General features: G+C 32.6%; 1 protein-coding gene across 1 annotated transcript; it reads left to right on the forward strand.

Annotated features, from left to right (window-relative positions):
• The first annotated feature begins 210 nt into the window (after positions 1-210).
• On the forward strand, positions 211-1,313 carry LOC111903152 (protein FAR-RED IMPAIRED RESPONSE 1-like). The gene is made up of 2 exons (XM_023898933.1): positions 211-456; positions 666-1,313. Exons 1-2 carry the CDS (start codon positions 211-213, stop codon positions 1,311-1,313), a joined length of 894 nt encoding a protein of 297 aa, XP_023754701.1.
• Positions 1,314-23,146: the final 21,833 nt, after the last annotated feature.

Genomic DNA, 23,146 nt, shown 5'->3' on the forward strand with positions numbered 1-23,146 from the left:
ACAGATATTTAATTTTATAAATAAAAATAATTAAAATAATAAAGCCAACAAAATCTAAAGTGTTTGGTGACGTAGTTTCTTTCGATGCTACTTTTCGAACTAACAGGTTGGATATGATTGTAGTTTAATATTTTATTTATTTATTATTCATGCATACATTAATTCAAATACTTTTACATGCACCATATGGTTTTTGTTCCTTTTACTAGAATGAATAATCACAAGAGGCGTGTCACTTTTGGTGTTAGCTTGTTGAGCAGAGAAGACACTGATTCGTATATATGGTTGTTGAAATCTTTTCTTAAAGCTTTTGGCAAACAACCATTGTTGGTTTTATCCGACCAAGACCCAACAATGAAGAAAGCCATTGAAACTGTTTTCCCACAATTGATTCATAGGCTTTACATGTGGCATATCACATCTAAATTGCCATTAAAAATATTTATGCAATTCAATGTTTATTCATTTTTTTCTTTTGTTTTTATAAAACAATGAAGTGATTGTATATTTTAATACCAGATGATAATATATTTACATAGTATGTAATATAAATGAATAAATTAATAAATTTACCAATAAAACAATCAATGGGTTTAGTGTATTCAAACTAGAATTTACATATTATATTCTTCAACTTATTTATAATTAAAATTATAATTTCCCAGTTTTCTTTGAACATTGTCAACATTCCGAAATTTCGTAAAAAATTCAACTTATTGATATGGAATTCGAGGCTTGAAGTTGATGAATTTGAGGTAGGGTGGAAGTCCTTAATGAATGAATACAAGCTCACAGATAATAAATGGTTGGATGATATGCATGGCTTGAGACGTTTCTGGATACCTACATTCTTCAAGCATGTACCTTTATCAGGATTAATGAGAACGACATCTCGTTCTGAAAGTGAGAATTCTGCATTTCACCAAAACACTCATTATTGCTCTACTATTGTCCATTTTATGATTTCTTTTGAAGCTTCTATGGAGAAGTATAGATTCACTCAATCATCATTTGACTTCAGTACTAAAGACAAACATTCAATGATGAGGACACCATTCAAAATTGAGAGGAATGCATCTTTGTTATACACTCGCACTGTCTATCGACAAGTTCAGAATGAGATGTACTTGTCTATGGTTGCATGTTCACAAATTAGTATCAGTACATGTGAGGATGTTGATGAGTGTCTTGTCAAGGAATTTATACATTATAATTCTTCTAATTCAAATGATTCTCATATCGATCCAGAAGTTGAAAATGATGATCAATGGGATATACTTATACGTGAGTTATGGCCACTTCACCACTTTTAACCGTATTGTTTGTTATGGCCACTTCACCACTTTTAACCCTTATGGAGCACGAAATAGGTTTGAAGCTATCTACAACAAAATATACTAGCTTACCTGGTAATGTATCAAGCTTCATACCCAGAAAAGATCCAAAACCCATTTTGCGTTCCAATTCTCGTTGATTTTTTGACAAACTTCTAATTGCTAGATACAACGAGTTTGGAGACATACGAGTACTCAACCTATGGAATTTTGTTCCTACCTTCACTTATTTACATTTACCCTCATATTCAATCATTTTTTCCTTTACACATTAACCTTTTTATCCTTAATAATCTTTTCAACCATTTCCCTTTTAATTTTGTTTTCCTTGTTTTTAGTATCCATCTTCTTTTTTCTCTCAACAATATCATCATCACTGCTGTTATTCTCTTTCGAGTTTCCACTATTCATTTTTTTTGGTAATCAATTTCCATCCCCCAACAACTATCCCTTGATTCTCTACATTCATCATGACATTCTTTCCTTCAATTACACGAACACTTGATGAACCTGTACATAGTTATCATCATAATCAATCTTACATTTTACACTAACTTTTAGAAGTAAACTTCTTCATAGATTACTTATTTTCTAATATCAAAGTATTGGATTAAAAGAAAAGCAGTTTTGAATTTTCTACATACATAACATATTATTACCTTGAAGCAAACTAGATTTAACACATACCATGGACTCCTTTACTTAGTCTATGTTGAAGGTTTATGCTAGTAATGATATGATATAATCAGAGATGAATACATATTTAGTATTGCATAGCAAATATCAATAATTTCAATGTTAACATACTCAAGTGTTCACATCATTCTTATTCTCTGACATTAGACAATCAAAACAAATGTTAATCAACAAGTCAAGCGCATACTAATTAAATCATTTTTGAATATGTTATCATTCATCATAGAATTTTGACTCATATACTACACATTCATAACCACAAACTTCTTCATAGATTACTTTTTTTCTAATATCAAAGTATTGGATTAAAAGAAAAGCAGTTTTGAATATTATGCATACTTAACATATTATTAGCTTGAAGCGAAGTAGATTTACCACATACCAGGGACTCCTTTACGTATTCTATGTTGAAGGTTTATTTCACACCCCGAAACTAGGATGACGGAAACATCCGGGGGTGGATAACTTTCATGTATTGTATCATAACAATTGTGTAATAGTAAAGAAAGCCAACATAACCATCATATATATAATTGAAAATTTTACATCGTTGTAAGTATTATATGTTTCAAAAGTCAATTACAATATGATGAGAAAAGATTTGTTTGACGCCTTAGCGCCCCATCCTCAAAAGTTGGTGGTTACCTGTTTTACTGATTTCCTGAGAATACAAGTTGTTTAAAAAAGTGTCAACAATTAAGTTGGTGCGTTCATAAGAGTTTGTATAAGAATAGTAAGCCTTTACGTGAAGAGATATCGTGTTTGTTTCCAGAAAATCCGACATTTTCTAATAAATGAGATGTAAGACGTTCACTTGTAAAATTATGGTGTTTATTCTAGAAAATACAATATTTTTCTTAGAAATGAGTTGTAGTCTTAAATGTTTTGAAGACAGAAATGCACTAGTGTTTTCCATACTTAAAGTAGTAATATGTAGTTTTATTCATGTGTAAAACCGTTTGAAGAAATGTGTTTTCGTGTAAAATATACGTATAGTCGTTTCCCCATGTAAGTTTTCATAACCGTACTAAAAATGAGTTGCCTGCCTCGACGTCCTTCAGGCGTCGAAAAGTTTATGACATTTGTCACCCATAACCTGCCGGTCTAACTGTAGCTAACATTCAAAGTGTGGTGTAACAACCTAATATTTCAAGGTAATGTAATAGTCTAGGTCAACTATTGTAACTAATTTTAAAGTAATAAAGAGAAATTATTTGAATGTTATATGCATTTAATTATTTTTAAAGTTGTAATAAAAATGATTGTCAAAAGTAAAATGTTAAAGAAACTTGATTGAGATTAATAAAGTGGTAGAGATTGTTCTAAGGATTCCGAAAATATAAAGAACACCGAAATCCGGGTTATAACGAAGAAGTTATGACCTATCGAAGTTCCGTGACAAAACCAACAAAACACTGTGTAGAATACGTTAAACCGTGAACATACATAAAAAGAGCATTCAAATCTGACTACGTATGAAAAAGTGATGATTTTTCTAAGATTCATCATAGCAGTACACAGCCCGAAATTTGAAATAAAGATCGAACGATTTTTAGCCGACACAACCTAAGTGAGAATCGAAGGTCTCGTCAATAGTAGTACAACTATAAAAAGACAGACGGAAACGGACGTCGGATGAAGAAGTTATGAAATTTTAACGGACTTTTCCTGTCCCGGCCCGTTAAAATTAGCCGACAGAGTCTAAACCAAAGTTATAGCGTATGGTCTCACCTACACGTGGATATAAAGAACGTCAAAAACGAAGCTCGTATGCGAAAGTTACGAATTTTTGAAGTTTAACTAATAAATTCATGAAGGAGTACGCCTAGTGTACAAAAGAGTACGACCAGCGTACCTAGGCTAGCTGTGGTACGTGGCCTTGTCACATCCGAGGCTCGGAACCCAATTAGAGGACACATATCTCGTATGAAGTACACCCAGGCCAGCGTACTCGGACTAGCCTCGACACGTATCAGTAGACTTGGCACGTCCGAGGCACGGGAACCAAATAGGAGGCACGCAACCATTACACCCAACGTATGAGGTAGTACGCCCAACGTACTCGAGTATACCGTAGTACTCTATGCGTACCAAGAAGTACGCCCAGCGTAATTCGAGGCCTCAGCCTCCTATAAATAGTATGCAAAGCCTTCGGGTTTTTTTCCATTTTCAACCTCTCTCTCACCTTAAACACTCTTTCTAGCCAGTTTTAACCCCCCGAAGTCTAGAATACCCCCTAACACCCGAAGAAAGCAAAGAGCCCCGAATTCCTCGAGAAAATAAACTTTTCCAATCGAAACTCTGTCCGCGTGAAGCTCGGTTTTTCATCAAAACTCTCAGTTTCATCAAGAAAAATCCTTCCTAGAAACGAAACGATGCCCGAATCACCACTCATCAAAGTGAGTTTATACCCCTTTATTTTCACTATCATTATAAATATTTTAGGGGAAAATACAGGTAAAATACAAGAAATCTTGTATAAATTACACAATTATTCAAATGGCTTATGATTGTTATTTTTACAAAAATAAACATACTATTTTACCAGTTCAAGATTTCATACAAAAACAAGCATATAAAGTATAATATGTATAGTTTATGAGTCATGCATACTTATCAATACAGTTTATGGAACTACATATTTCTTTACATATTCAGAGTAACTTACGAAAATAACCATATAAATTATATTAAAAATAATTTTTGAGATATTTACAATTTATCTATTACAAAGATATTTTTCATTATTCTACATGTAACTATCAATATAGCATTTGTGAGACATGCTTTATGTACTTATTTAAGTATAAAACAAAAGTCCTGAAAATTATAACCAGAGTCTCTTGGAGGGAGAGCGTGACACTTGTGTATAGATCTATACGAGATTGACAATCGCACACTTCGACTGTTCGCTACAGTTAAGCCGGCAGGCTTGAGGTGACAATTGTTGTACAATATTTCAACGCCTGACGTACATCGTGTTTCTAGCAAGACTTAGGCCATCAAGAATGGTTATGATAACTCACAATTTGGTATTGAATAATGTGTTTAGTGTAATAATAAGTAAACAACTTCACATAGTTTTACATAAATAAAACTATAATTGGTGAATCTAGATATTTACAATTTCACAAGGTTTCATACAAGTACAAATACAAAATGCTATTCTAGTATAGAGAAAACATACTTTTCATAGTTTTATGGGAATTTAAAACTATATCATACTATTTCAGAACAAAAACACATATACTACAAAAAAATATAGGATTTTCTGGGGAAAACATACTTACATTTTTCAAAGGAACAAATAACAGATTTCAATTACAAACATGCTTATGAACTCACCAACTTAATTGTTGACACTCTTTTCAAAACTACTTGTATTTTTAGGAAATCGATAAACTGGTACCCAGAAGTTTTCAGGAAGACAGAGTTTCATATAATTATGTCTTTTAATTATACTTTTTGGTGTCAAATATACAATGATTTGAAGACGAATATAAAGTTATATTATATCAATGTAATGGATGTTGTACTTTGATTACTATTGTGTATTGTTGTGATACTACACATGAAGTCATCCATCCTTGAACGTTTCTGCCGTTCCGGTTTGAGGGTGTGACATGTGGGATCATCAGTCTCGTATAGATTTATACACAAGTATCACTCTCTTACGAGAGATTCTGGTTATAAAAACAGGACTTTCGTGTATGCCTCAGTTAGGCACGATGAATACAATGTCTCACAAATTTATTCAACGAGTGTACGTGTTTTTGTAATGAAAACGTTTGTATATTGAATTCTCCCCTTTTTACAGGATAATTAAAAAATGACATAAATGATTCCGGTTATAAAAACAGGACTTTCGTGTGTACCTCAGTTAGGTACGATGAAGACAATTTCTCACAAATTTATTCAAATAGTGTACGTGTTTTTGTAATGAAAGCGTTTGTATATGTAATTATCCCTTTTTCCAGTATAATTACACCATTTGCTCAATGGGTTACAAAGGTGGTTAGGTTTCGTATACTATGTGTATATAGTTAAATGAAATGAACGTTTTGTACTCAAAATATATATAGTTATATATATTTATAACAATAATTTAGTGTTTTTTGTAACCGTTTTTCATATCTATACGTTTTTATCAAAACGATATATGTAAAAATATACGCGGTTGGTAGTAAAGTCGCTTCACGTATTTAACACTTTTTGTAAAATTAACGTATTTAAATGTTTGCGGTCTAACGTAAATTTTCTTGTGTGTTACTTGTATCCCCCCCACCCCCCTAAAACATAGAAAAAATCTTGAAAGAAGTAGGGGTATGAACTCTCCTTTATATAAATTTGTGGTTTGATAACGAGGTGATGCTGATGATCTTTAAGTTAGAACACTTGAAGGTAGTCGTATCCTAATCGTTTCAAACACATAATGATATGTGTAAATTTTATGAAACTATTAATTTAAGTGTTGTATAAACACTAAATAAACGAAGAACTTACCAAAATCCTACAAATTTATCTTGAGGTATGCTTTTCTTGAAGGCTTGAATGTGCTTACCATACGAATGTTGAAAGTGTTTCTTTTAGAGAATTTGGGGTGAAAGATCGTTAACTGTGAATGAGTTCGGAAATGGTCCATAAATAGTGATTTTATATGGGGTAAGAAGTGTAAGAGAAGTGACATTTACGTTGGAATGTGTAATATATCACATTGGGAAGCCAAACTACCATTCAAGTGGCACCACTTGCCCACCTTTTGGTGATTTCAGCCAAGGTATGACCGAAATCACCTTGATTTCGGTTTGGTTCCACCTATGAATGGGTGATTTCGGTCCTAGTAGCACCCACAAATGAGATTTTGTCCCCCATGAAACCGAAAACCCCTTTGATCCTAGATTCTAAAACCCGAAAACTCCTTTGATCTAGGTTCCTAAAATTGAAAACTCCTTGTAGTGGGGTATAATTCATGCTTTTAACTCTTAATTATTTGACTTGTGTTGACTTACCATAGTCCATTTCAACATGGTTATATATATATATATATATATATATATATATATATATATATATATATATATATATATATATATATATATATATATATATATATATATATATATATATATATATAGGGAAAGGATCAGTTACCAATCAATATATAAGGGCATATTAGTAATTGTTTATTTTAATTAAATTAAAATAAAATAAAATTCAATCAAATTCCCTTAAATTTAGGATCAGTTACCAAAAACAAGGAAATATTCAATTTTTTATTTTTCTTATTAATGGAATATAAAAAACATTTTTACTCAAATTTATTTTAAATCTGAAAAAAATTTTAAAAAAATAATTATTTTTTACTATTTCACGTTTTTGTTTTTCAAAAAAAAAAATGAATAGAAATCCAATCCCAAATCAATACACTTCCAATCATAAATGAAAACAAGTCAAATTACAAATAACTCAATACATTTTTCATGAATTGAAAATAAAAATAGTGTAAAAATTATCATATCTTCATAAAATGAATAGTTCTAATCATAAATAAACACACCCATTCACATGAATACACTACTATACATAAATAAATACAATCATTCCACATGAATACATTACAATTCACAAATGAATATGCTGTTATTTATAAATTAATACAAATTCTATCATATAATGAATAAATCCAATCATAAATAAATACACTCATTCACATGAATACACTACTATTAATAAATAAATACAACCATTCACACATAACTACACTGTTATTCATAAATGAATACACATGCTATTCATAAATAAATACAACCATTCACGCACACCCTTTATGATCCGTTTTTTCCTTCCTTGTCGATCGACTACAACGACTTCAAGAGTGAATCGGTACTGTTGAGTTCATCGTAGCCCAGGGTGGATTGAAGGCTTCCTTCCTGTCACTCCCTTTACTGTCGCTGCCGTATTCATAAATCTTGCCATTGGATCACTGGATAAACAATGGACGGGAGGAGGACTGCCACCAACATCTGTGGACTGTCACCACCACAAACATCTCTATTCTTCTCTTTTCCGTCGAACAACCAAGCCAAACATCGTCGTTATTCATCTTCTTCCTATTTATTTCAAGCAACAAAACACCACAAAAAACGATTGATTAAGCTCATCAATTTATGTTAAAAAGCAAACCCAAAAACCCACCTCAAATTCCATAAATTTCAATCAAAACAGAAGAAAAAAAGGGAATCAAACAAACACCCACTTGAGCCTATCGAGTTCTGCCAAATCGAACAAGAACAAAAAAACGAACTCTTACATGTTGTTGAATCGTTACTTCCCTTCTCAATCACCAAACAACCCAATCTCGAGGCTTTGTAACCGGAAACCAATGGCAAACCCCACATCCCACTGCTTCCATTCTCTTTTCTTCTTCTCATCGATCCAGCCAAGCACCAAAGGCGTCCCATCTTCAACCCCCGATCACATTGTTGCATCCATCGAGACCGATGACCCACCCCTCTTTTCCTCCTCATTTCCTCTTCTTTAGCCTTGTTGACCCTAGAAACGCTCCCCTTGCCATCACGACGGCTGACCACAGACGTCGCCGACTGCCTTCACTTCCTTCCTACGCCATTCATCGACCTTGCTGCTTTTGATTCTTCGTTTTCTCCGGTCTCGTCAAGTGATGGATCAATTAGGGTTTAAAGGTTTGAAATTTGTATTTACCGAGTGAGGGGAAGATGTATATGTGAGTGAGAGATAGAGAGAGAAGGGCAGAGAGATTCCAACAACTTTACAAAAATAGGTTAACATGTAATGACCATATTACATTTTAGATTATTAAAAATTTACAATCTCATCCCATGACTTTTAGAAATTTACAATTTCATCTCATGACTTTTATAAGTTATATTATCCTTAGATCGTAATATTTGAAGAGCTCAAATATGTTCTTGCGTTCTCAACCTTTTTGGTGTTCTCATTTGATGTTACTCCTATATATATATATATATATATATATATATATATATATATATATATATATATATATATATACTTATACAAATGATGCCTCTTTGGCTATAGATGACATATTGCAACAAGGTTAAGATGTGGTTTCACTTATACATAATACATCTTTAGACTTTGCTTGACTCCAACTTTGCCAGATGTCAAATCATTCATCCATTAGAGGGAATTTCGTCCCGAAATTAGCATTTTGAGTGGGACTTCAAGGGTTGGGGAAAAGACGTGGGTACTTTTGTTTCATTTGATCTTCTCGTTCCCATGTGAATTTAGGTCCTCACTTGGCATTCCAGCGGACCTTCACTATTGGTATACGACTTTGTTTAGTCCTTTTAATCTCCCTGTCCATGATTTCCACAAGTTCCTCTACGAAGTGTAGACTTTCGTTTACCTCGATTTCTTTGGGAGGAATTACAAGGGTCTCGTCAGACAAGAACTTCTTTAAGTTGGACACATGAAAAGTGGGATGCACGTTACTAAGTTCTTGGGGGTAGTCGAAGTTTGTAAGTTACCGGGCTGATTCTAGCAAGGATCTCGAATGGCCCGATATACCTTTGACTGAATTTTCCATGTTTTCCGAAATGTATCATTCCCTTTCACGGTGAGACTTTTAATGGCATGTGGTCACCAACTTGATATCCTAAGGGTTTACGTCACTTATCTGCATAGCTCTTTTGCCAGTCTCGAGAAGCTTTCAGTCGTTCACGAATTTGAACGATCTTCTCTGTTGTTTCTCGTATGATCTAGGGACCAGTGATAGTGCTACCAGGTATTTGCCCCCTTATTAGTTATGTGTCACCTACTTCAACCCATCACATAGGTGATCTGTACTTACAACCATAGAGGGCTTCAAACGGAGCAACTTTGATGCTAGTGTGATAATTATTGTTTTCTGAAAATTCAATAAGTGGTAAACGAGTTTCTCAAGCTTTACCAAAATCTATCACACAAGCTCTCAACATGTCTTCCAACGTCTGAGTAGTCGTCTCGCTTAGCCCGTCAGTTCGTGGGTGGTAGGTTGTACTCATGTCAAGTCGGATTCCTAAGGATTTTTGTAGTGACTGTAAAAAATGTGAGGCGAATCAATTATCTCTTATCCAAGACAATAGATAGTGGCAAACTACGCAACCTCACAATCTCCTTGTTATACGTTCCTGTCAATGTTTCGACTTTCTTTGTGGTTTTGGGTGGTAGGGAGGGTGTGGGTTTGATTAATTTGTCTGTGATCGCTCAGGTGGTGGCGTTTTCACCCTAATTCTTCCATCCTCATTTCGTGTATAAAATTCGTTTATAATCAAAATTGAAAAGACAGTTGAATAAGAGATCCTACTAAGCATGTGTCCTTAGTCTCTACGTGAGTGGCGTGATAAGTTTGGGTGAAACCGTATTTACAACTACCTTTTCCATAGCTATTATGTTATAAATCGATTTTGAACTCGACTCGTTGTGTGGGTGGGATTCTCGAAAGGTCTTCTGGGGAATAAATCGGGAAGGTTACAGACTTCTGGAACATCCTTGATGTCTTTCGCTTCTTGTTTCTCATCCACAAATGATAAAATAGAAATCACTAAAGGTTACAGACTTCTGGAACATTCTTGCGTAGATAGTTCCAAGTCTTGACCTAAGAGATTATTTGAAGGGTTGTGTCGGGTTTCTTGCAATTAATGACGATGGTTTCGCTACTTGGTAGATTAAGGATACCAGCTTTTTCGTAATACATGATATCGGTATGATGAAGATTAAACTAAAATATACTGGTGATCACGTCGAAGTTTCCTATTGTAGCTGGCATTAGGTTAATTTGAAAGAGTTGGTTGTTTTAGTGTTAGAGTGCATATTACGTATATATCTTTAGTGATTTCTATTTTATCATTTGTTAATTCTACTTATGAATGTTTCGTTGAGTGATTGTAGCTTTTGTCTGAATGCATTTTAAAATTGGTGATTCGTGAAACACCTCTTCGTACTGATATCGTAATGTATGCATCTATATGAGTTATTTGAGGAGGAACGTACTGGTAGTCGTAGCGGGGTTCCTTGTTGCTTCCTCAAGTCCTGATGTTGGAGATACTGCGACGCCTCCAATATTTTTGTTTCTACTCTTTGGGTGCTCCCTTTTGAAATGCCCCGCCTCCCTACAACTGTAGCAAGTTTGGCTTACTTCGGTATTGGTGGATTAAGTGGTTTGTTGGGCCAGTGTCCTACAAAACCGGCGGTGTGCCCCTTTCTATTGTAATTTTTCCAGTGCATCACCCGGCAAGCTCCACAGTGATGAAAGTTGCAATTGTTGCATTTTGGCAAGTTCCAACATATGGTCTTGTTGGCACTGAGGCAGTAGGCACAGTGGCGGTATGGGCTGTCACAGTTTGTTGTGTTTTGGTAGGTCCTTGAGTCGGACGACCGTTTCTCTTGTTCCAGAACTTTATTATCTTGGGTAGTACTTGTCCATTTTCGTGGATGTTCTTAACTTCGTAATCTGGGGAGACCTTGTAGGAGCACACTCGTTGGTGTCATTGGTTGTTACCTTGATTGGGACTGTGGTTACAACCCTTGTCTTTGTTCGTGTTGTTAGCGCTAAACTGTGTCATGACGGCTGTCGGAGGGGCTGCTATAGCGACTTGGAATGTGGTGAGGTCCATTTGTAGAACAGGGGTTGCGCCGTTATGCTGGTTACCTCCGCGTTATGGCATAATTCTTGTTGTATGGTATAAAACGAGTTCGTAAGTCGCTATGGGCGCTGCTAGATGTACACATAAATTTACATGTTTTGATGCACGAATCCAAATGTTTTGACTAATATCATCGAAATATGCTTATGGTGGTAGGTATTGTACAAATGTTATGTAACATCCCCAAAATCACGACCATAAAAGACTGATTTAATTTATGTTTTTTAAAATAATTTTCAGAGTAATCCTTGATTAAAAGAGTTGCGGAATTTGTTCCCAAAACAAAATAAGGTAAATAAAATGTATCAAAGCATTCCTTAAAGAAATGTATTTTCATATATAACAAAACTCGGGATGTCGTGTTCCGATACAGACCAAAAGCATAAACGGCACATTATAAGCCTTATAACAGTTATATACAACTACTGGCCTATAAACAAAATATCTTCACAAGTTGTCCAACTTATGATCTCGCGCCACTACCTGTAATACAAAGAAACTGAGTGGGTCAGGCTTGGGAGCCTGGTGAGCATATAGGGTTTTTCAACCCACAATAAATAATTATATTTAATTTCACCAACCAACAATAAACCGAATACCCATTCCCGTTATCCTCAATTTACGTCCCTAAAACAATAACTATCATAAGGGACCTAGTCTACGATTTTTTTTCATCGGGATGGACATTACTGCAAAGGGGTTTCCTCAACAATAGATGTCATAAAGGCAACCATGAGAGGGATAGAGTACACCGATGAACACATTGTTCCCAACACCTACAGGTTATGAACCTGCCAGCGTTCCACTGGACAGTCTAGAAAGAGTCTGTGGTCGTCATCCATACTCCGCTTGATAACTAGATCAACAACAACATTGAGGCCTCTCATCATTTTATTTCATCACACATCAACTATCTACCCATGTTATACCCAACAGTTTTGTAGATAACATATATATATATATATATATATATATATATATATATATATATATATATATATATATATATATATATATATATATATATATAACTTTAAAACTTCTATAATATATCCATTCAATACTCATTCCAAATAACAGATAATATATAAACACATAGAACATATTTTATAGAGATTAATTCATATCTATGTGCTAGATGAAAGCAACTACACACTCACTTGATAAGACGATTATCGGACAACACTACAACTCTTAGAGTAGTATGCTTCAGTGAAACCGGGACATCTTCACACATCGGGCTTCTCGCAGGCAGAGCTTCGGCTCGAAAACACTTTTCTTCTCGGGATCTTCGGTGCTTCGGGACTTGCTTCGGGTGTTGGGATGATATCGAGGCTTCGGGGGTACTTCAAGACATCTAGAGAGGGTATCGGGAGTGAGAGAGTAAGAAAGTAGCAACCAAAATTGGCTGCCCTTCGATTTCTATTTATAGGGCTGATTTTCTGGATTTACATCATGAATCTCAAAAATTCACGTCGTGAGTTTGGTCAGGCATAGGTCATTGTGTTTGTCATTAGTCCACTTGCTCTGGAAGGCGTCCAACACCTGTTGACGTTGTGAACACTGTGTTCAAGTCGTGAGCTCTGACACAGTGTTAGGGTTCGTGACCCGAACTTCAAAAATTCATATCTTTAGCATATGAGCTCCGTTTTCGACGTTCTTTATATGCACGCGTAGGTGAGATTATGCTCTACAACTTTCATTTCGACTCTGCCGGCTAATTTTGGCCTTAATTTTATTATATTTTTTTTGTAGGTCGGGACAGGAAAACTCCGTTAGAAATTCATAACTCCTCATCTGACGTCCGTTTTCGTCTGTCTTTTTAATGTTGGACTACTATCGATGAGATCTTCGATTCTCGTTTAGATTGTTTCGGCTAGATACCACTCTATCTCATACTCGAACTTTGGGCTGCATACCGCTAAGTCGAAACTTTGAAAAATCATAACTTCCTCATACGAAGTTAGATTTAGACGTTCTTTTTATGCACGATCTAAGTTTAACGTATTCTACGACTTTCGTTTAGTTCACTAAGGTTAAATATGGCTCTATCTTAAATTCACAATTTACGTCACACTATGTCGTACCAGTTCTTTCGCGAAACTTCGACAAGTCATAACTTCTTCGTTATAACTCGGATTTCGGCATTCTTCATATTTTGGGAATCCACGTCACGACCACTACGACTTCATTCATAGATATCAGGCTTATCTAGTATTTTATTGTTACGCTTATTCTTGTTCTTAATTCATTTAACTTACACAAATCTAGCATAAAACACATAACACTCAAAATAATACATTTTTATTATTTCACAGCGGTTTACAAAGGTTAACCTAGACTATTACATCATCATTAATGCCTAGCCTGGAAACACGGGTGTTACATGTTAAGTTACCAAACTAGAACATAGATGTCAAAATATTGATTTGATTCGGGTTACATGGGTCTTTGGTGAGGGCGTACCTCGCTAGATTTACTATTAATAGTTATGATGAAAGATGTAATAAATCCACCACATAGTCTGAGTAGTATAGTAACTGACTCACTAGTCTATACTAGTCTACCATATATCAAAATGATACACAAGGCACCCTGCCATCTCACACATCTAGCGAGTGGCTTCCTATGTTCCTGGTTCTGTTATGAATGCCCTAGTTTCAACTGTAAGGATTTGTCGTCTTATGGAGGCTATCTTCCCCTCTATTCATTTGTTGGTCGTCGTTGTAAGGTAGTAGGGGTCTTTATAGAGGAATCTAGCCATGTTGTTTGTGCTAGAATGGAGGTACATAAAGAATCTAGGTGTGTGGTTCTATAGAATACTCCTATAGTCTCTTTTAAAATACTCCTATAGTATTTTTAAACTTGGTGTTTTGATTTTTTGAGTTTTTTGGTATATAGGGTTAGTAAGTTTTAGACTCGTTTTTCACCATTACCATTCCCAAACACATGTTGGTCGTATCTCAGATAAATATAGTTGATCAAACTATACTTATCCCATATATGATTACATACCTATTTAAGCTTAACCGCAGCGTCCAACTTATCTAAATACTTTTATGTTGTTCTTACTGTGATACTGTTTCTGTTATGTATGCATGTCTGTATACTTTTTACAAAATACTTATATTTTAAAAGTATACTTTTAGTTAGAGCTTTTTAGCCCCAGTTTATTTATAATCGTATATCTTATATGGTTTGATATAATTAGTTCGCTATAAAGAATGCTCTGATAGTAATATGTCTCACCCACAAACCAGGATGGCGGAAACGTCCAGGGGTGGATGACTTTCATGTATTGTATCATAACAATTGTGTAATAGTAAAGAAAGCAAACGTAACCATCATATATACAATTGAAAAAGTTACATCCTTGTAAGTATTACATGTTTCAAAAGTCAATTACAATATGATGACAAAAGATTTGTTTCAAGCCTTAGTGCCTCACCCTCAAAAGCTGGTGGTTACTTGTTTTACTGGTTTCCTGAGAATACAAATTGTTTGAAAAAGTGTCAACAATTAAGTTGGTGAGTTCATAAGAGTTTGTATGAAGAATAGTAAGCCTTTCTGTGAAGAGATATCATGTTTGTTTCCATAAAATCTGATATTTTCTAATAAATGAGATGTAAGTCGTTCACTTGTAAAATGATGGTGTTTATTCCTGAAAATCCAATATTTTCCGTAGAAATGAACTGTAGTCTTAAATGTTCCAAGACAGAAATGTACTAATGTTTTCCGTACTTAAAGTACTAATATATAGTTTTATTCGTGTATATAACCGTTTAAAGAAACGTGTTTTCGTGTAACATATATGTATAATTGTTTCCCCATGTGAGTTTTCATAACCGTGCTAAAAATAAATTGCATGTCGCGACGTTCTTCAGACGTCGAAACGTTTATGCTATTCGTCACCCATAACGTGCCGGTTTGACTGTAGTTAACAGTTAGGGTGTGGGATCGTCAGTCCCATATAGATCTATACACAAGTATCAGGCTCTCTTATGGGAGATTTCGGTTATAAAAACAATACTTTCCTGTATACCTTAGTTAGGTACGATGAAGACAATGTCTCACAATTTTATTCAACGAGTGTGCGTATTTTTGTAATGAAAACGTTTGTATATGTAATTATCCCTTTTTTCCACGATAATTAAGAAATGACGTAAAACAATTATATATGTGCTTTATATAATTACACCATTTGCTCAACGGGTTATAAAGGTGGTAAGGTTTCGTAAACTATATTTATATAATTAAATGAAATGAACATTTTGTACTCTCTCTCTCTCTCTCTCTCTCTCTCTCTCTTTCTCTCTCTCTCTCTCTCTATATATATATATATATATATATATATATATATATATATATATATATATATATATATATATATATAAGAATAATGTAGTGTATTTTTTAACCGTTTTTCATATCTTTACGCTTTTAGCGAAACAATATATGTAAAAATATACATCGTTTTTCTCACATATCGTTTTTCACTAATGCATTCTCGCTAATTATTATTTATTTTTTTGCATAAAAATATATGTACTCAAAATATATATAGTTATACATTTTCATGCATTCTCGCTAATTATTTTTTTTTCTCACACATCGTTTTTCACTCATTTTCATTCTGACAGAATACGACCCAATAAACATTTTGAAAAACATTCTGATAGAAATGAGAATAATAATAATAATAATAAGTGTATAATAACCTTATAGACGATTTAATTAGTGAGAATGTGTGTTAATGATAATAGTTATGTAAGATTGAACGTATTTATATTATCAAGCAACATATTTTCTTTATCATTCTTATAGCATACGATATCCGCACAATAATTAGTTAGAATAAAATAACCTAAGATATATATATATATATATATATATATATATATATATATATATATATATATATATATATATATACTTATACAAATGATGCCTCTTTGATTATAGATGATTTATTGCAACAAGGTTAAGATTTGGTTTCACTTATACATAATACATCTTTAGACTTTGCTTGACTCCAAATTTACCAGTTGTCATACTTTATGCTACTAATGATTTCGTATAATCAAAGATGAATACATATTCTTTACTGCAAAAAAATATCAACAATTTCAATGTTAAGATACTCAAGTGTTCACATCCTTCTTATTCCCTAACATTAAACAATCAAAACAGATGTTAATCAACAAGTCTAGCACATACTAATTAACTCATTTCTGAATATGTTGCCGTTCAACATAGAATTTTAACTCATATACTACACATTCATCGCAAAAATTCATTCATAATCAAGAACTTTTCACTTAACAACAAAAAGTTGAAAAATATATCACGAATTTGTACCCATAATCGAATATACTCTTGCATTCACTCTCAAATAATTGTTAATCAACAACTTCAATTTTACCAACAAATAACAAACAAGACCTAATTTCTCAAAAAAACATGATTGAAAAAACCCTAAATAAAAATTTACATAAAAAACAAAATATTTATGTTACCTGAGTCAATATACAACACGTCGACTTCATCAAGATCGATAGCATTGTTAGTTGCGTTAGTAAATTTTGATTTGCATCCCGATTTAATCATTCTTGGACTCCTTTGTAATTCTGTGATCTCATCCACTTCATTTCGCTTCAAATATATAATATCAAACGATTAACCTAATTTCTTGGAATTTTTCTTGAAGATTCTGTGACGATCGTTTGAACTGGAATGGAAATGATTAGGATAGATTATTCCGGGAGGGTTTATCGATTATCGTTTGATATTGTTGGACTTACCTTTTTATGATAATTGGTTGTTACATAATTATCCTTATACACGTATAAATCACTGTTGAATATGTTTTCATACAAAAATCACAATAGAATATTAGACACGATTAATCAATCTTGACCCTTAAATTAAAAATCTAATGGCTGAAATCTGTCCTCATGTTCTCAATTTAAATGTTTCCCCACTTGAACTATCCCCTATATATATATATATATATATATATATATATATATATATATATATATATATATATATATATATATATATATATATATATATATGTGTGTGTGTGTTCAAATGAGAACATTTTCAAAACTAAGAACATTTGGGAACATTTTTTTTAGCTTAAGAGCTATAAAACACGTGTGTTCCGCTTTTACGGGTATTTTCTAACTTTGCTCTTATGAACGAGATTCGTCTGATTTTCTCTCTGTCCTTCGACGTATCTATGGTCGATAGTATACATTGAGAACATATTGATTTCTTAAGATCTTTATAGAATTGCTTCTAAATCTCAACTATTTCTCCGATTTTTGTTCCTAAATCCTCTGTGTTTTGTTCGTCGATTCTTATAGAAGAAGGAATTGCATTTATTCTACGAAGAAGTTAGGTCGACTAGTTCTTTCTATCAAAAGGTAAAATCTACTATAATCATTAAATCAGTTTTTTAACATTTTTAGTTCAAAATGAGTTAGGTTTAAGATATTGCATCGTGACTACATTTATGAAGTATAAATCGAATGTTTTGAGTTTGAAAGGAGTTAGGTTTAATATATTATTCTTGAAACGCCGATTCTTCCCTTGTAGCTGCATTTATGTAGTTTAAATCGATATTATTGATTATGAAGCTAATAATCGTGATTTATTCTTGCGGAAAAACCTAAAACATTGAAAAAATGTGTGATTAGTATTTTTTTTTAAATCGAATTATTTCAATCACATGTGATTAAGATCTTGTTATTAACAGTTTATGATTAGCTATTAAAGAAATAGATCATTGAGAAAATCATATGTGATTGGTAGCTGTTATAAACTATACTACAATTTTTTTAAATCATATATGATTAATATATGTTATAATCATAAATGTTTTAGTTATATATGTTTAAAATCACATATTATTGATATATGTTATAATCATCAATCTGATGAACATTTACATTTTATGTTATAGTTTTTTAAATCATATATTATTAATATATGTTATAATAATAATTGTTTATGTTGTTAATGACAGGTTCGATTGTTTGACAATATCTTTTACAAGAGATAATGTGAATTTCTTTAGAAATGAAGATCAAATTAGTATTAAAAATGTTGATGAAGATGTTAAACATTCAAGTCATCAAATCCAAAACTATAAGGATGAAGATTTTGAACTTTCAAGTCATCAAATCCAAAACTTCAGTGTTTAAGGTAAAAAAATTTAAATACTTATTTAATATATTATGATTATATAAACAAGTTATTGTTTTTTAATTATTGATGTATTTTAGAATTTAATATATATATATATATATATATATATATATATATATATATATATTAATGTATGTAATGTAGAATCACATGTGATTAATAATGAATTCCTTATATAATAACATGTGATTATAAGTAATTCATTGTTTTTTTTTAATTTAATATGTTTTGTTAATCATATGTGATTGTTCATTAGTTTTTTAATAAGTATGTTTAATATATTGTTAATCATATATGATTATCCATTTTTATATTTGAATTAATACTGACACATATTTAGTTTATCTATGTTCAATTATTTCTTTTAATCACATATGATTATATAAGGAATTTATTATTAATCACATGTGATTTTACATTTCATTCTTTTATGTATCTTTAATGGTTTCTTTTATAATAATATATGATCAAAACGTTTTCCATATTTTATCTTATAGGTGAATGTTCTACTTTTTGTAATGATGCAAATTCAAACAGTAGGACGAGTTCAAGTTGTGTATCAATTTCTTATATGTCAAAGGTTATGCATGATATCAAACCAGATGTTCCTGAAGAGTTTAACCTTACTAAGTCAATGAGGTTCAAAGATGTGGATGAGGGAGTTCATTTTTATAAAGGATATGCAAATAAGGCTAGTTTTGATGTTCATCTAAACACATTAAGGAAAATGGGTAAACCAAAATTGAATCCAATGGAACATTGTACAATTTACAGGGTTACAGATTGTAAAGCCAAAATTATTGTGAAACGTGTCAAAGGAATGGGTGAGTATAGGCTTGATAAGTTTCAAGAAATGCACAACCACAAGATTGAATATACATTTCACTCAAAAAGTACAAGGACTCTTTGATACTTTAACAAAGAGTTCATTGTTCGGGCTTCTACTGAAAAATGGGTGCTACAAAAGCTTACAAACTCAAATCAACTTTGAAAGGCGGTTTTCAGTATGTAAGGGGCAAGGCTGTAGATTATAGAAATTTCAAGAGGGGTATGGGCTCTATTATTGGCTTTAAAAATGCTCAATTTATTGTGAACTCGATGGCTGATCGGACAAACAACTATCTGAATTATTTAGTTTTTTATAGATGTGACGAGAATCATGTCTTACATAGCATATATTTTTATGTATATATTCACTTGTGATATATCACATGTGATTTTTTAATGTAAATAAGACTTTTGGTAATCACATATGATTTTTATAATGTGAACATATTTAATCATATGTGATTTTCTTTTTGTAGTCACATATTTATTCTAGCATATATGATTTTCCAATTTGAATCATATGTGATTTGTTTTCTAATGTGAATATATTTAAATCACATGTGATTTTGTTTCAATATTTTAATCACATTTGATTGTCAAAATCATATGTTAATTCTGTCATAAATGATTATGAATATAATCACACATGATTATTGCAAATCATATGTGATTACATTTATAATCACATATGATTAAAGAAGTTAAAGTTATGTCATTAAAGTTTTACCTTTATATTTGAGTATTAATTTATAAACTGTGAATCACATGTGATTATTACAACTATCTGTGGAATTTCTTAAAAGCACGAATTTCAAGAAAAGGTTCAATAAACTTGTTTGGGAAATTTATATCGAACATTATATTTTCAAGAGGAGTTGGGAACTATTGATGAAAGAATTTAATCTTAAAGATGAGACATGGTTTAAAGATATTTTTGAAAATACGGAAGCATGGGTAGTTACATATTTCAATAATTTTCTAAGGTATGGGTTGATGAAGACAACATCAAGGTCTGAAGTATTAATTCATTTTTCAATGTATATTCAGAAACCGAAAATCTATTTCTTAATTTCATGATGAATTACGACACTACCATTAAAAAAACGATATACACAACATGAACTTGATCATAAAGCTAAGGGAGCAAATTATTCTTGGAGGTCACCATGTATGATACAATAACAAGCAGCAAAGGTGTACACTAGCAAGGTTTCTTTTTAAGTTCAAAAGAAGATTTATAAAGCAGGTTGGTTTTGTGACATTAAAGATTTAGGCAAAGGAGATGGATGGAAAATTTTGAAAGTTATTAAAAAAAAAACCAAAAACTCGAAGTAAAAGCAACGTATAAGGTATTTTTATATCATTTATTTTTTTTATTTATGCTAATGTTGTGATTAATCACATGTGATTATAAAGATAATGAGTATATGTGACTATAGGTATATGTTATTATAGTCACATGTAATTATAAAGATAATGAGTTTTTAGATGCTGTAAGTCCCTAATTTTCCTGTGTATCAATCAGATCCGTTTGATGGTGCGGAATCCCAATCAAATGGATGATGTCAGATAAAATAGAAGAGAAGAAGAAGAAGAATATGATGAATCTATGTATGAATTGATTAGAATGAAGATATGGATACAAAAGATTCACACACACAAAACTTCTCTCTTGTTTCTCTCTTGGCCGTACACTCTCTTCGTGTTCATCAATCTCTCTACTCCTCACCCTAAAACCTATATTTATACTTAGAGAATATGGGCTTGGTGAACAAGGGCCATAAATGGGTTTACAGACGTAAACCTGTTTACGACCGTAAACACCAAGCATTTTACGGTCCAAGACAAAAAAATACATTTTTCTAGAAAAAGTAAAGTATAAACCATATTTTTGACCCAACAATCTCCCCCTTGGTTTATAACTTTCTTTTATTAATTGACCCAACAAGCTCCCCCTAAAAAGTAGCTGACTTTTCTTGTTAATCTTCATTGGGAGATTGGCTTCAGCATTTATCTTCAAATCCTTCACAACTTCAAGATGTACTTGATGAATCTTCAATGAATCACTTCATCTTGAGCACTTAAGCTTTTCTTCAAGATTTGACATTGAACACACGTTGGGTAAGGAGACTAATTGAAAAGATTCTTGAAAGATAGCGCCTTTAGCTTGAGAATCTTCAGACAGAACATCAGAGAGAACAAATCTTCTAGATCACTTCAGCAGGTGCAACGCTAGCAGCAAACTGATTGAGGAGGCTTCAATGCAATCTGTCACATAATCTTCAATTCCTGATTCACCTTGCTTCTAGGGTTGAAATATTGAATGTTGAAAGAATAATCTTCATTTCTTGCTCCTTCGAATGAGAATTCTTCGATGCTCACGGACGAGGCTTTGGCTCATAAATCTTCAACACAAACTCCATGAGTTTCATCTTCACCTGAAATCACTTTTCAAGACAAAACAAGACTAAAAGAAAACTTAGAACACAAAGTAAAACAGAAATAACACTATTTTTGATTTTTGTTTGATTTTTTTTTAAATTTTAATTCTGCCCTTTTATTTAAATTAGAAGAACACTATGATCAAACTTAACAAAAACAAAAATAATAGCTAACTTTAAGAGTGATTTGGGATCAAAGTTGTTGGACAATCTTATTCTACTTATCGGTACCCTTATCTTCACATCTTCGTCTGATCGATCGTCAGTATTGTGGTCCACTTAAACACGAAAAATTTGTGACAATTTTGGACAATTTACTAATGACATGATACATGCATATATCTAATTGTAAATTTATTATCATAATTGGCCCTAATTCTTAAACAAATTTTTCTTAAGACCATTTAACTGACTACAACCAGGGATATTGTCGTCCACCTAAATCGAGCAGCGAGATCTACAGACAATCTGTATGTGTTCAATTTTAATTGCACTAGAACGTGTTTCCCGCTTCCTGATATGCCCCAGCCATCAAGGACTTCCAGAGTACTCCTTACACCGGGTGAGCAGAAAATCATTTAGAGAGAGGATAGATTCAACATTCTATTACTCATTGTTTCAGAGGGATTGAGAAGTAGAAGGTTGCATATGATGTGTACCAGGTCGGATTGGAAATCATGCAAAGGAGATATCATATTGCTAACAGATAAGAGGAATTTCATATATATAACCTGCAGAGAAATAGAGTTGCATATGTTGTGTACCAGGTCGGATTGGAAGTCACGCAAAGGAGACAACATATGACTAACAGACAAAAAGAAAGAAAACGATATTCTATAGACCTAATTTATCGGAATTTACCAGTCGCCCAATCCAACCGGAATTAAGGACAGAATCTGCACATCGAGGAAAAGTGAATCCACAGTTCTAGATACGGGTTATT

Source organism: Lactuca sativa, chromosome 8 (genome assembly GCF_002870075.4).
Source record: "Lactuca sativa cultivar Salinas chromosome 8, Lsat_Salinas_v11, whole genome shotgun sequence".
Lineage (NCBI taxonomy): Eukaryota > Viridiplantae > Streptophyta > Magnoliopsida > Asterales > Asteraceae > Lactuca > Lactuca sativa.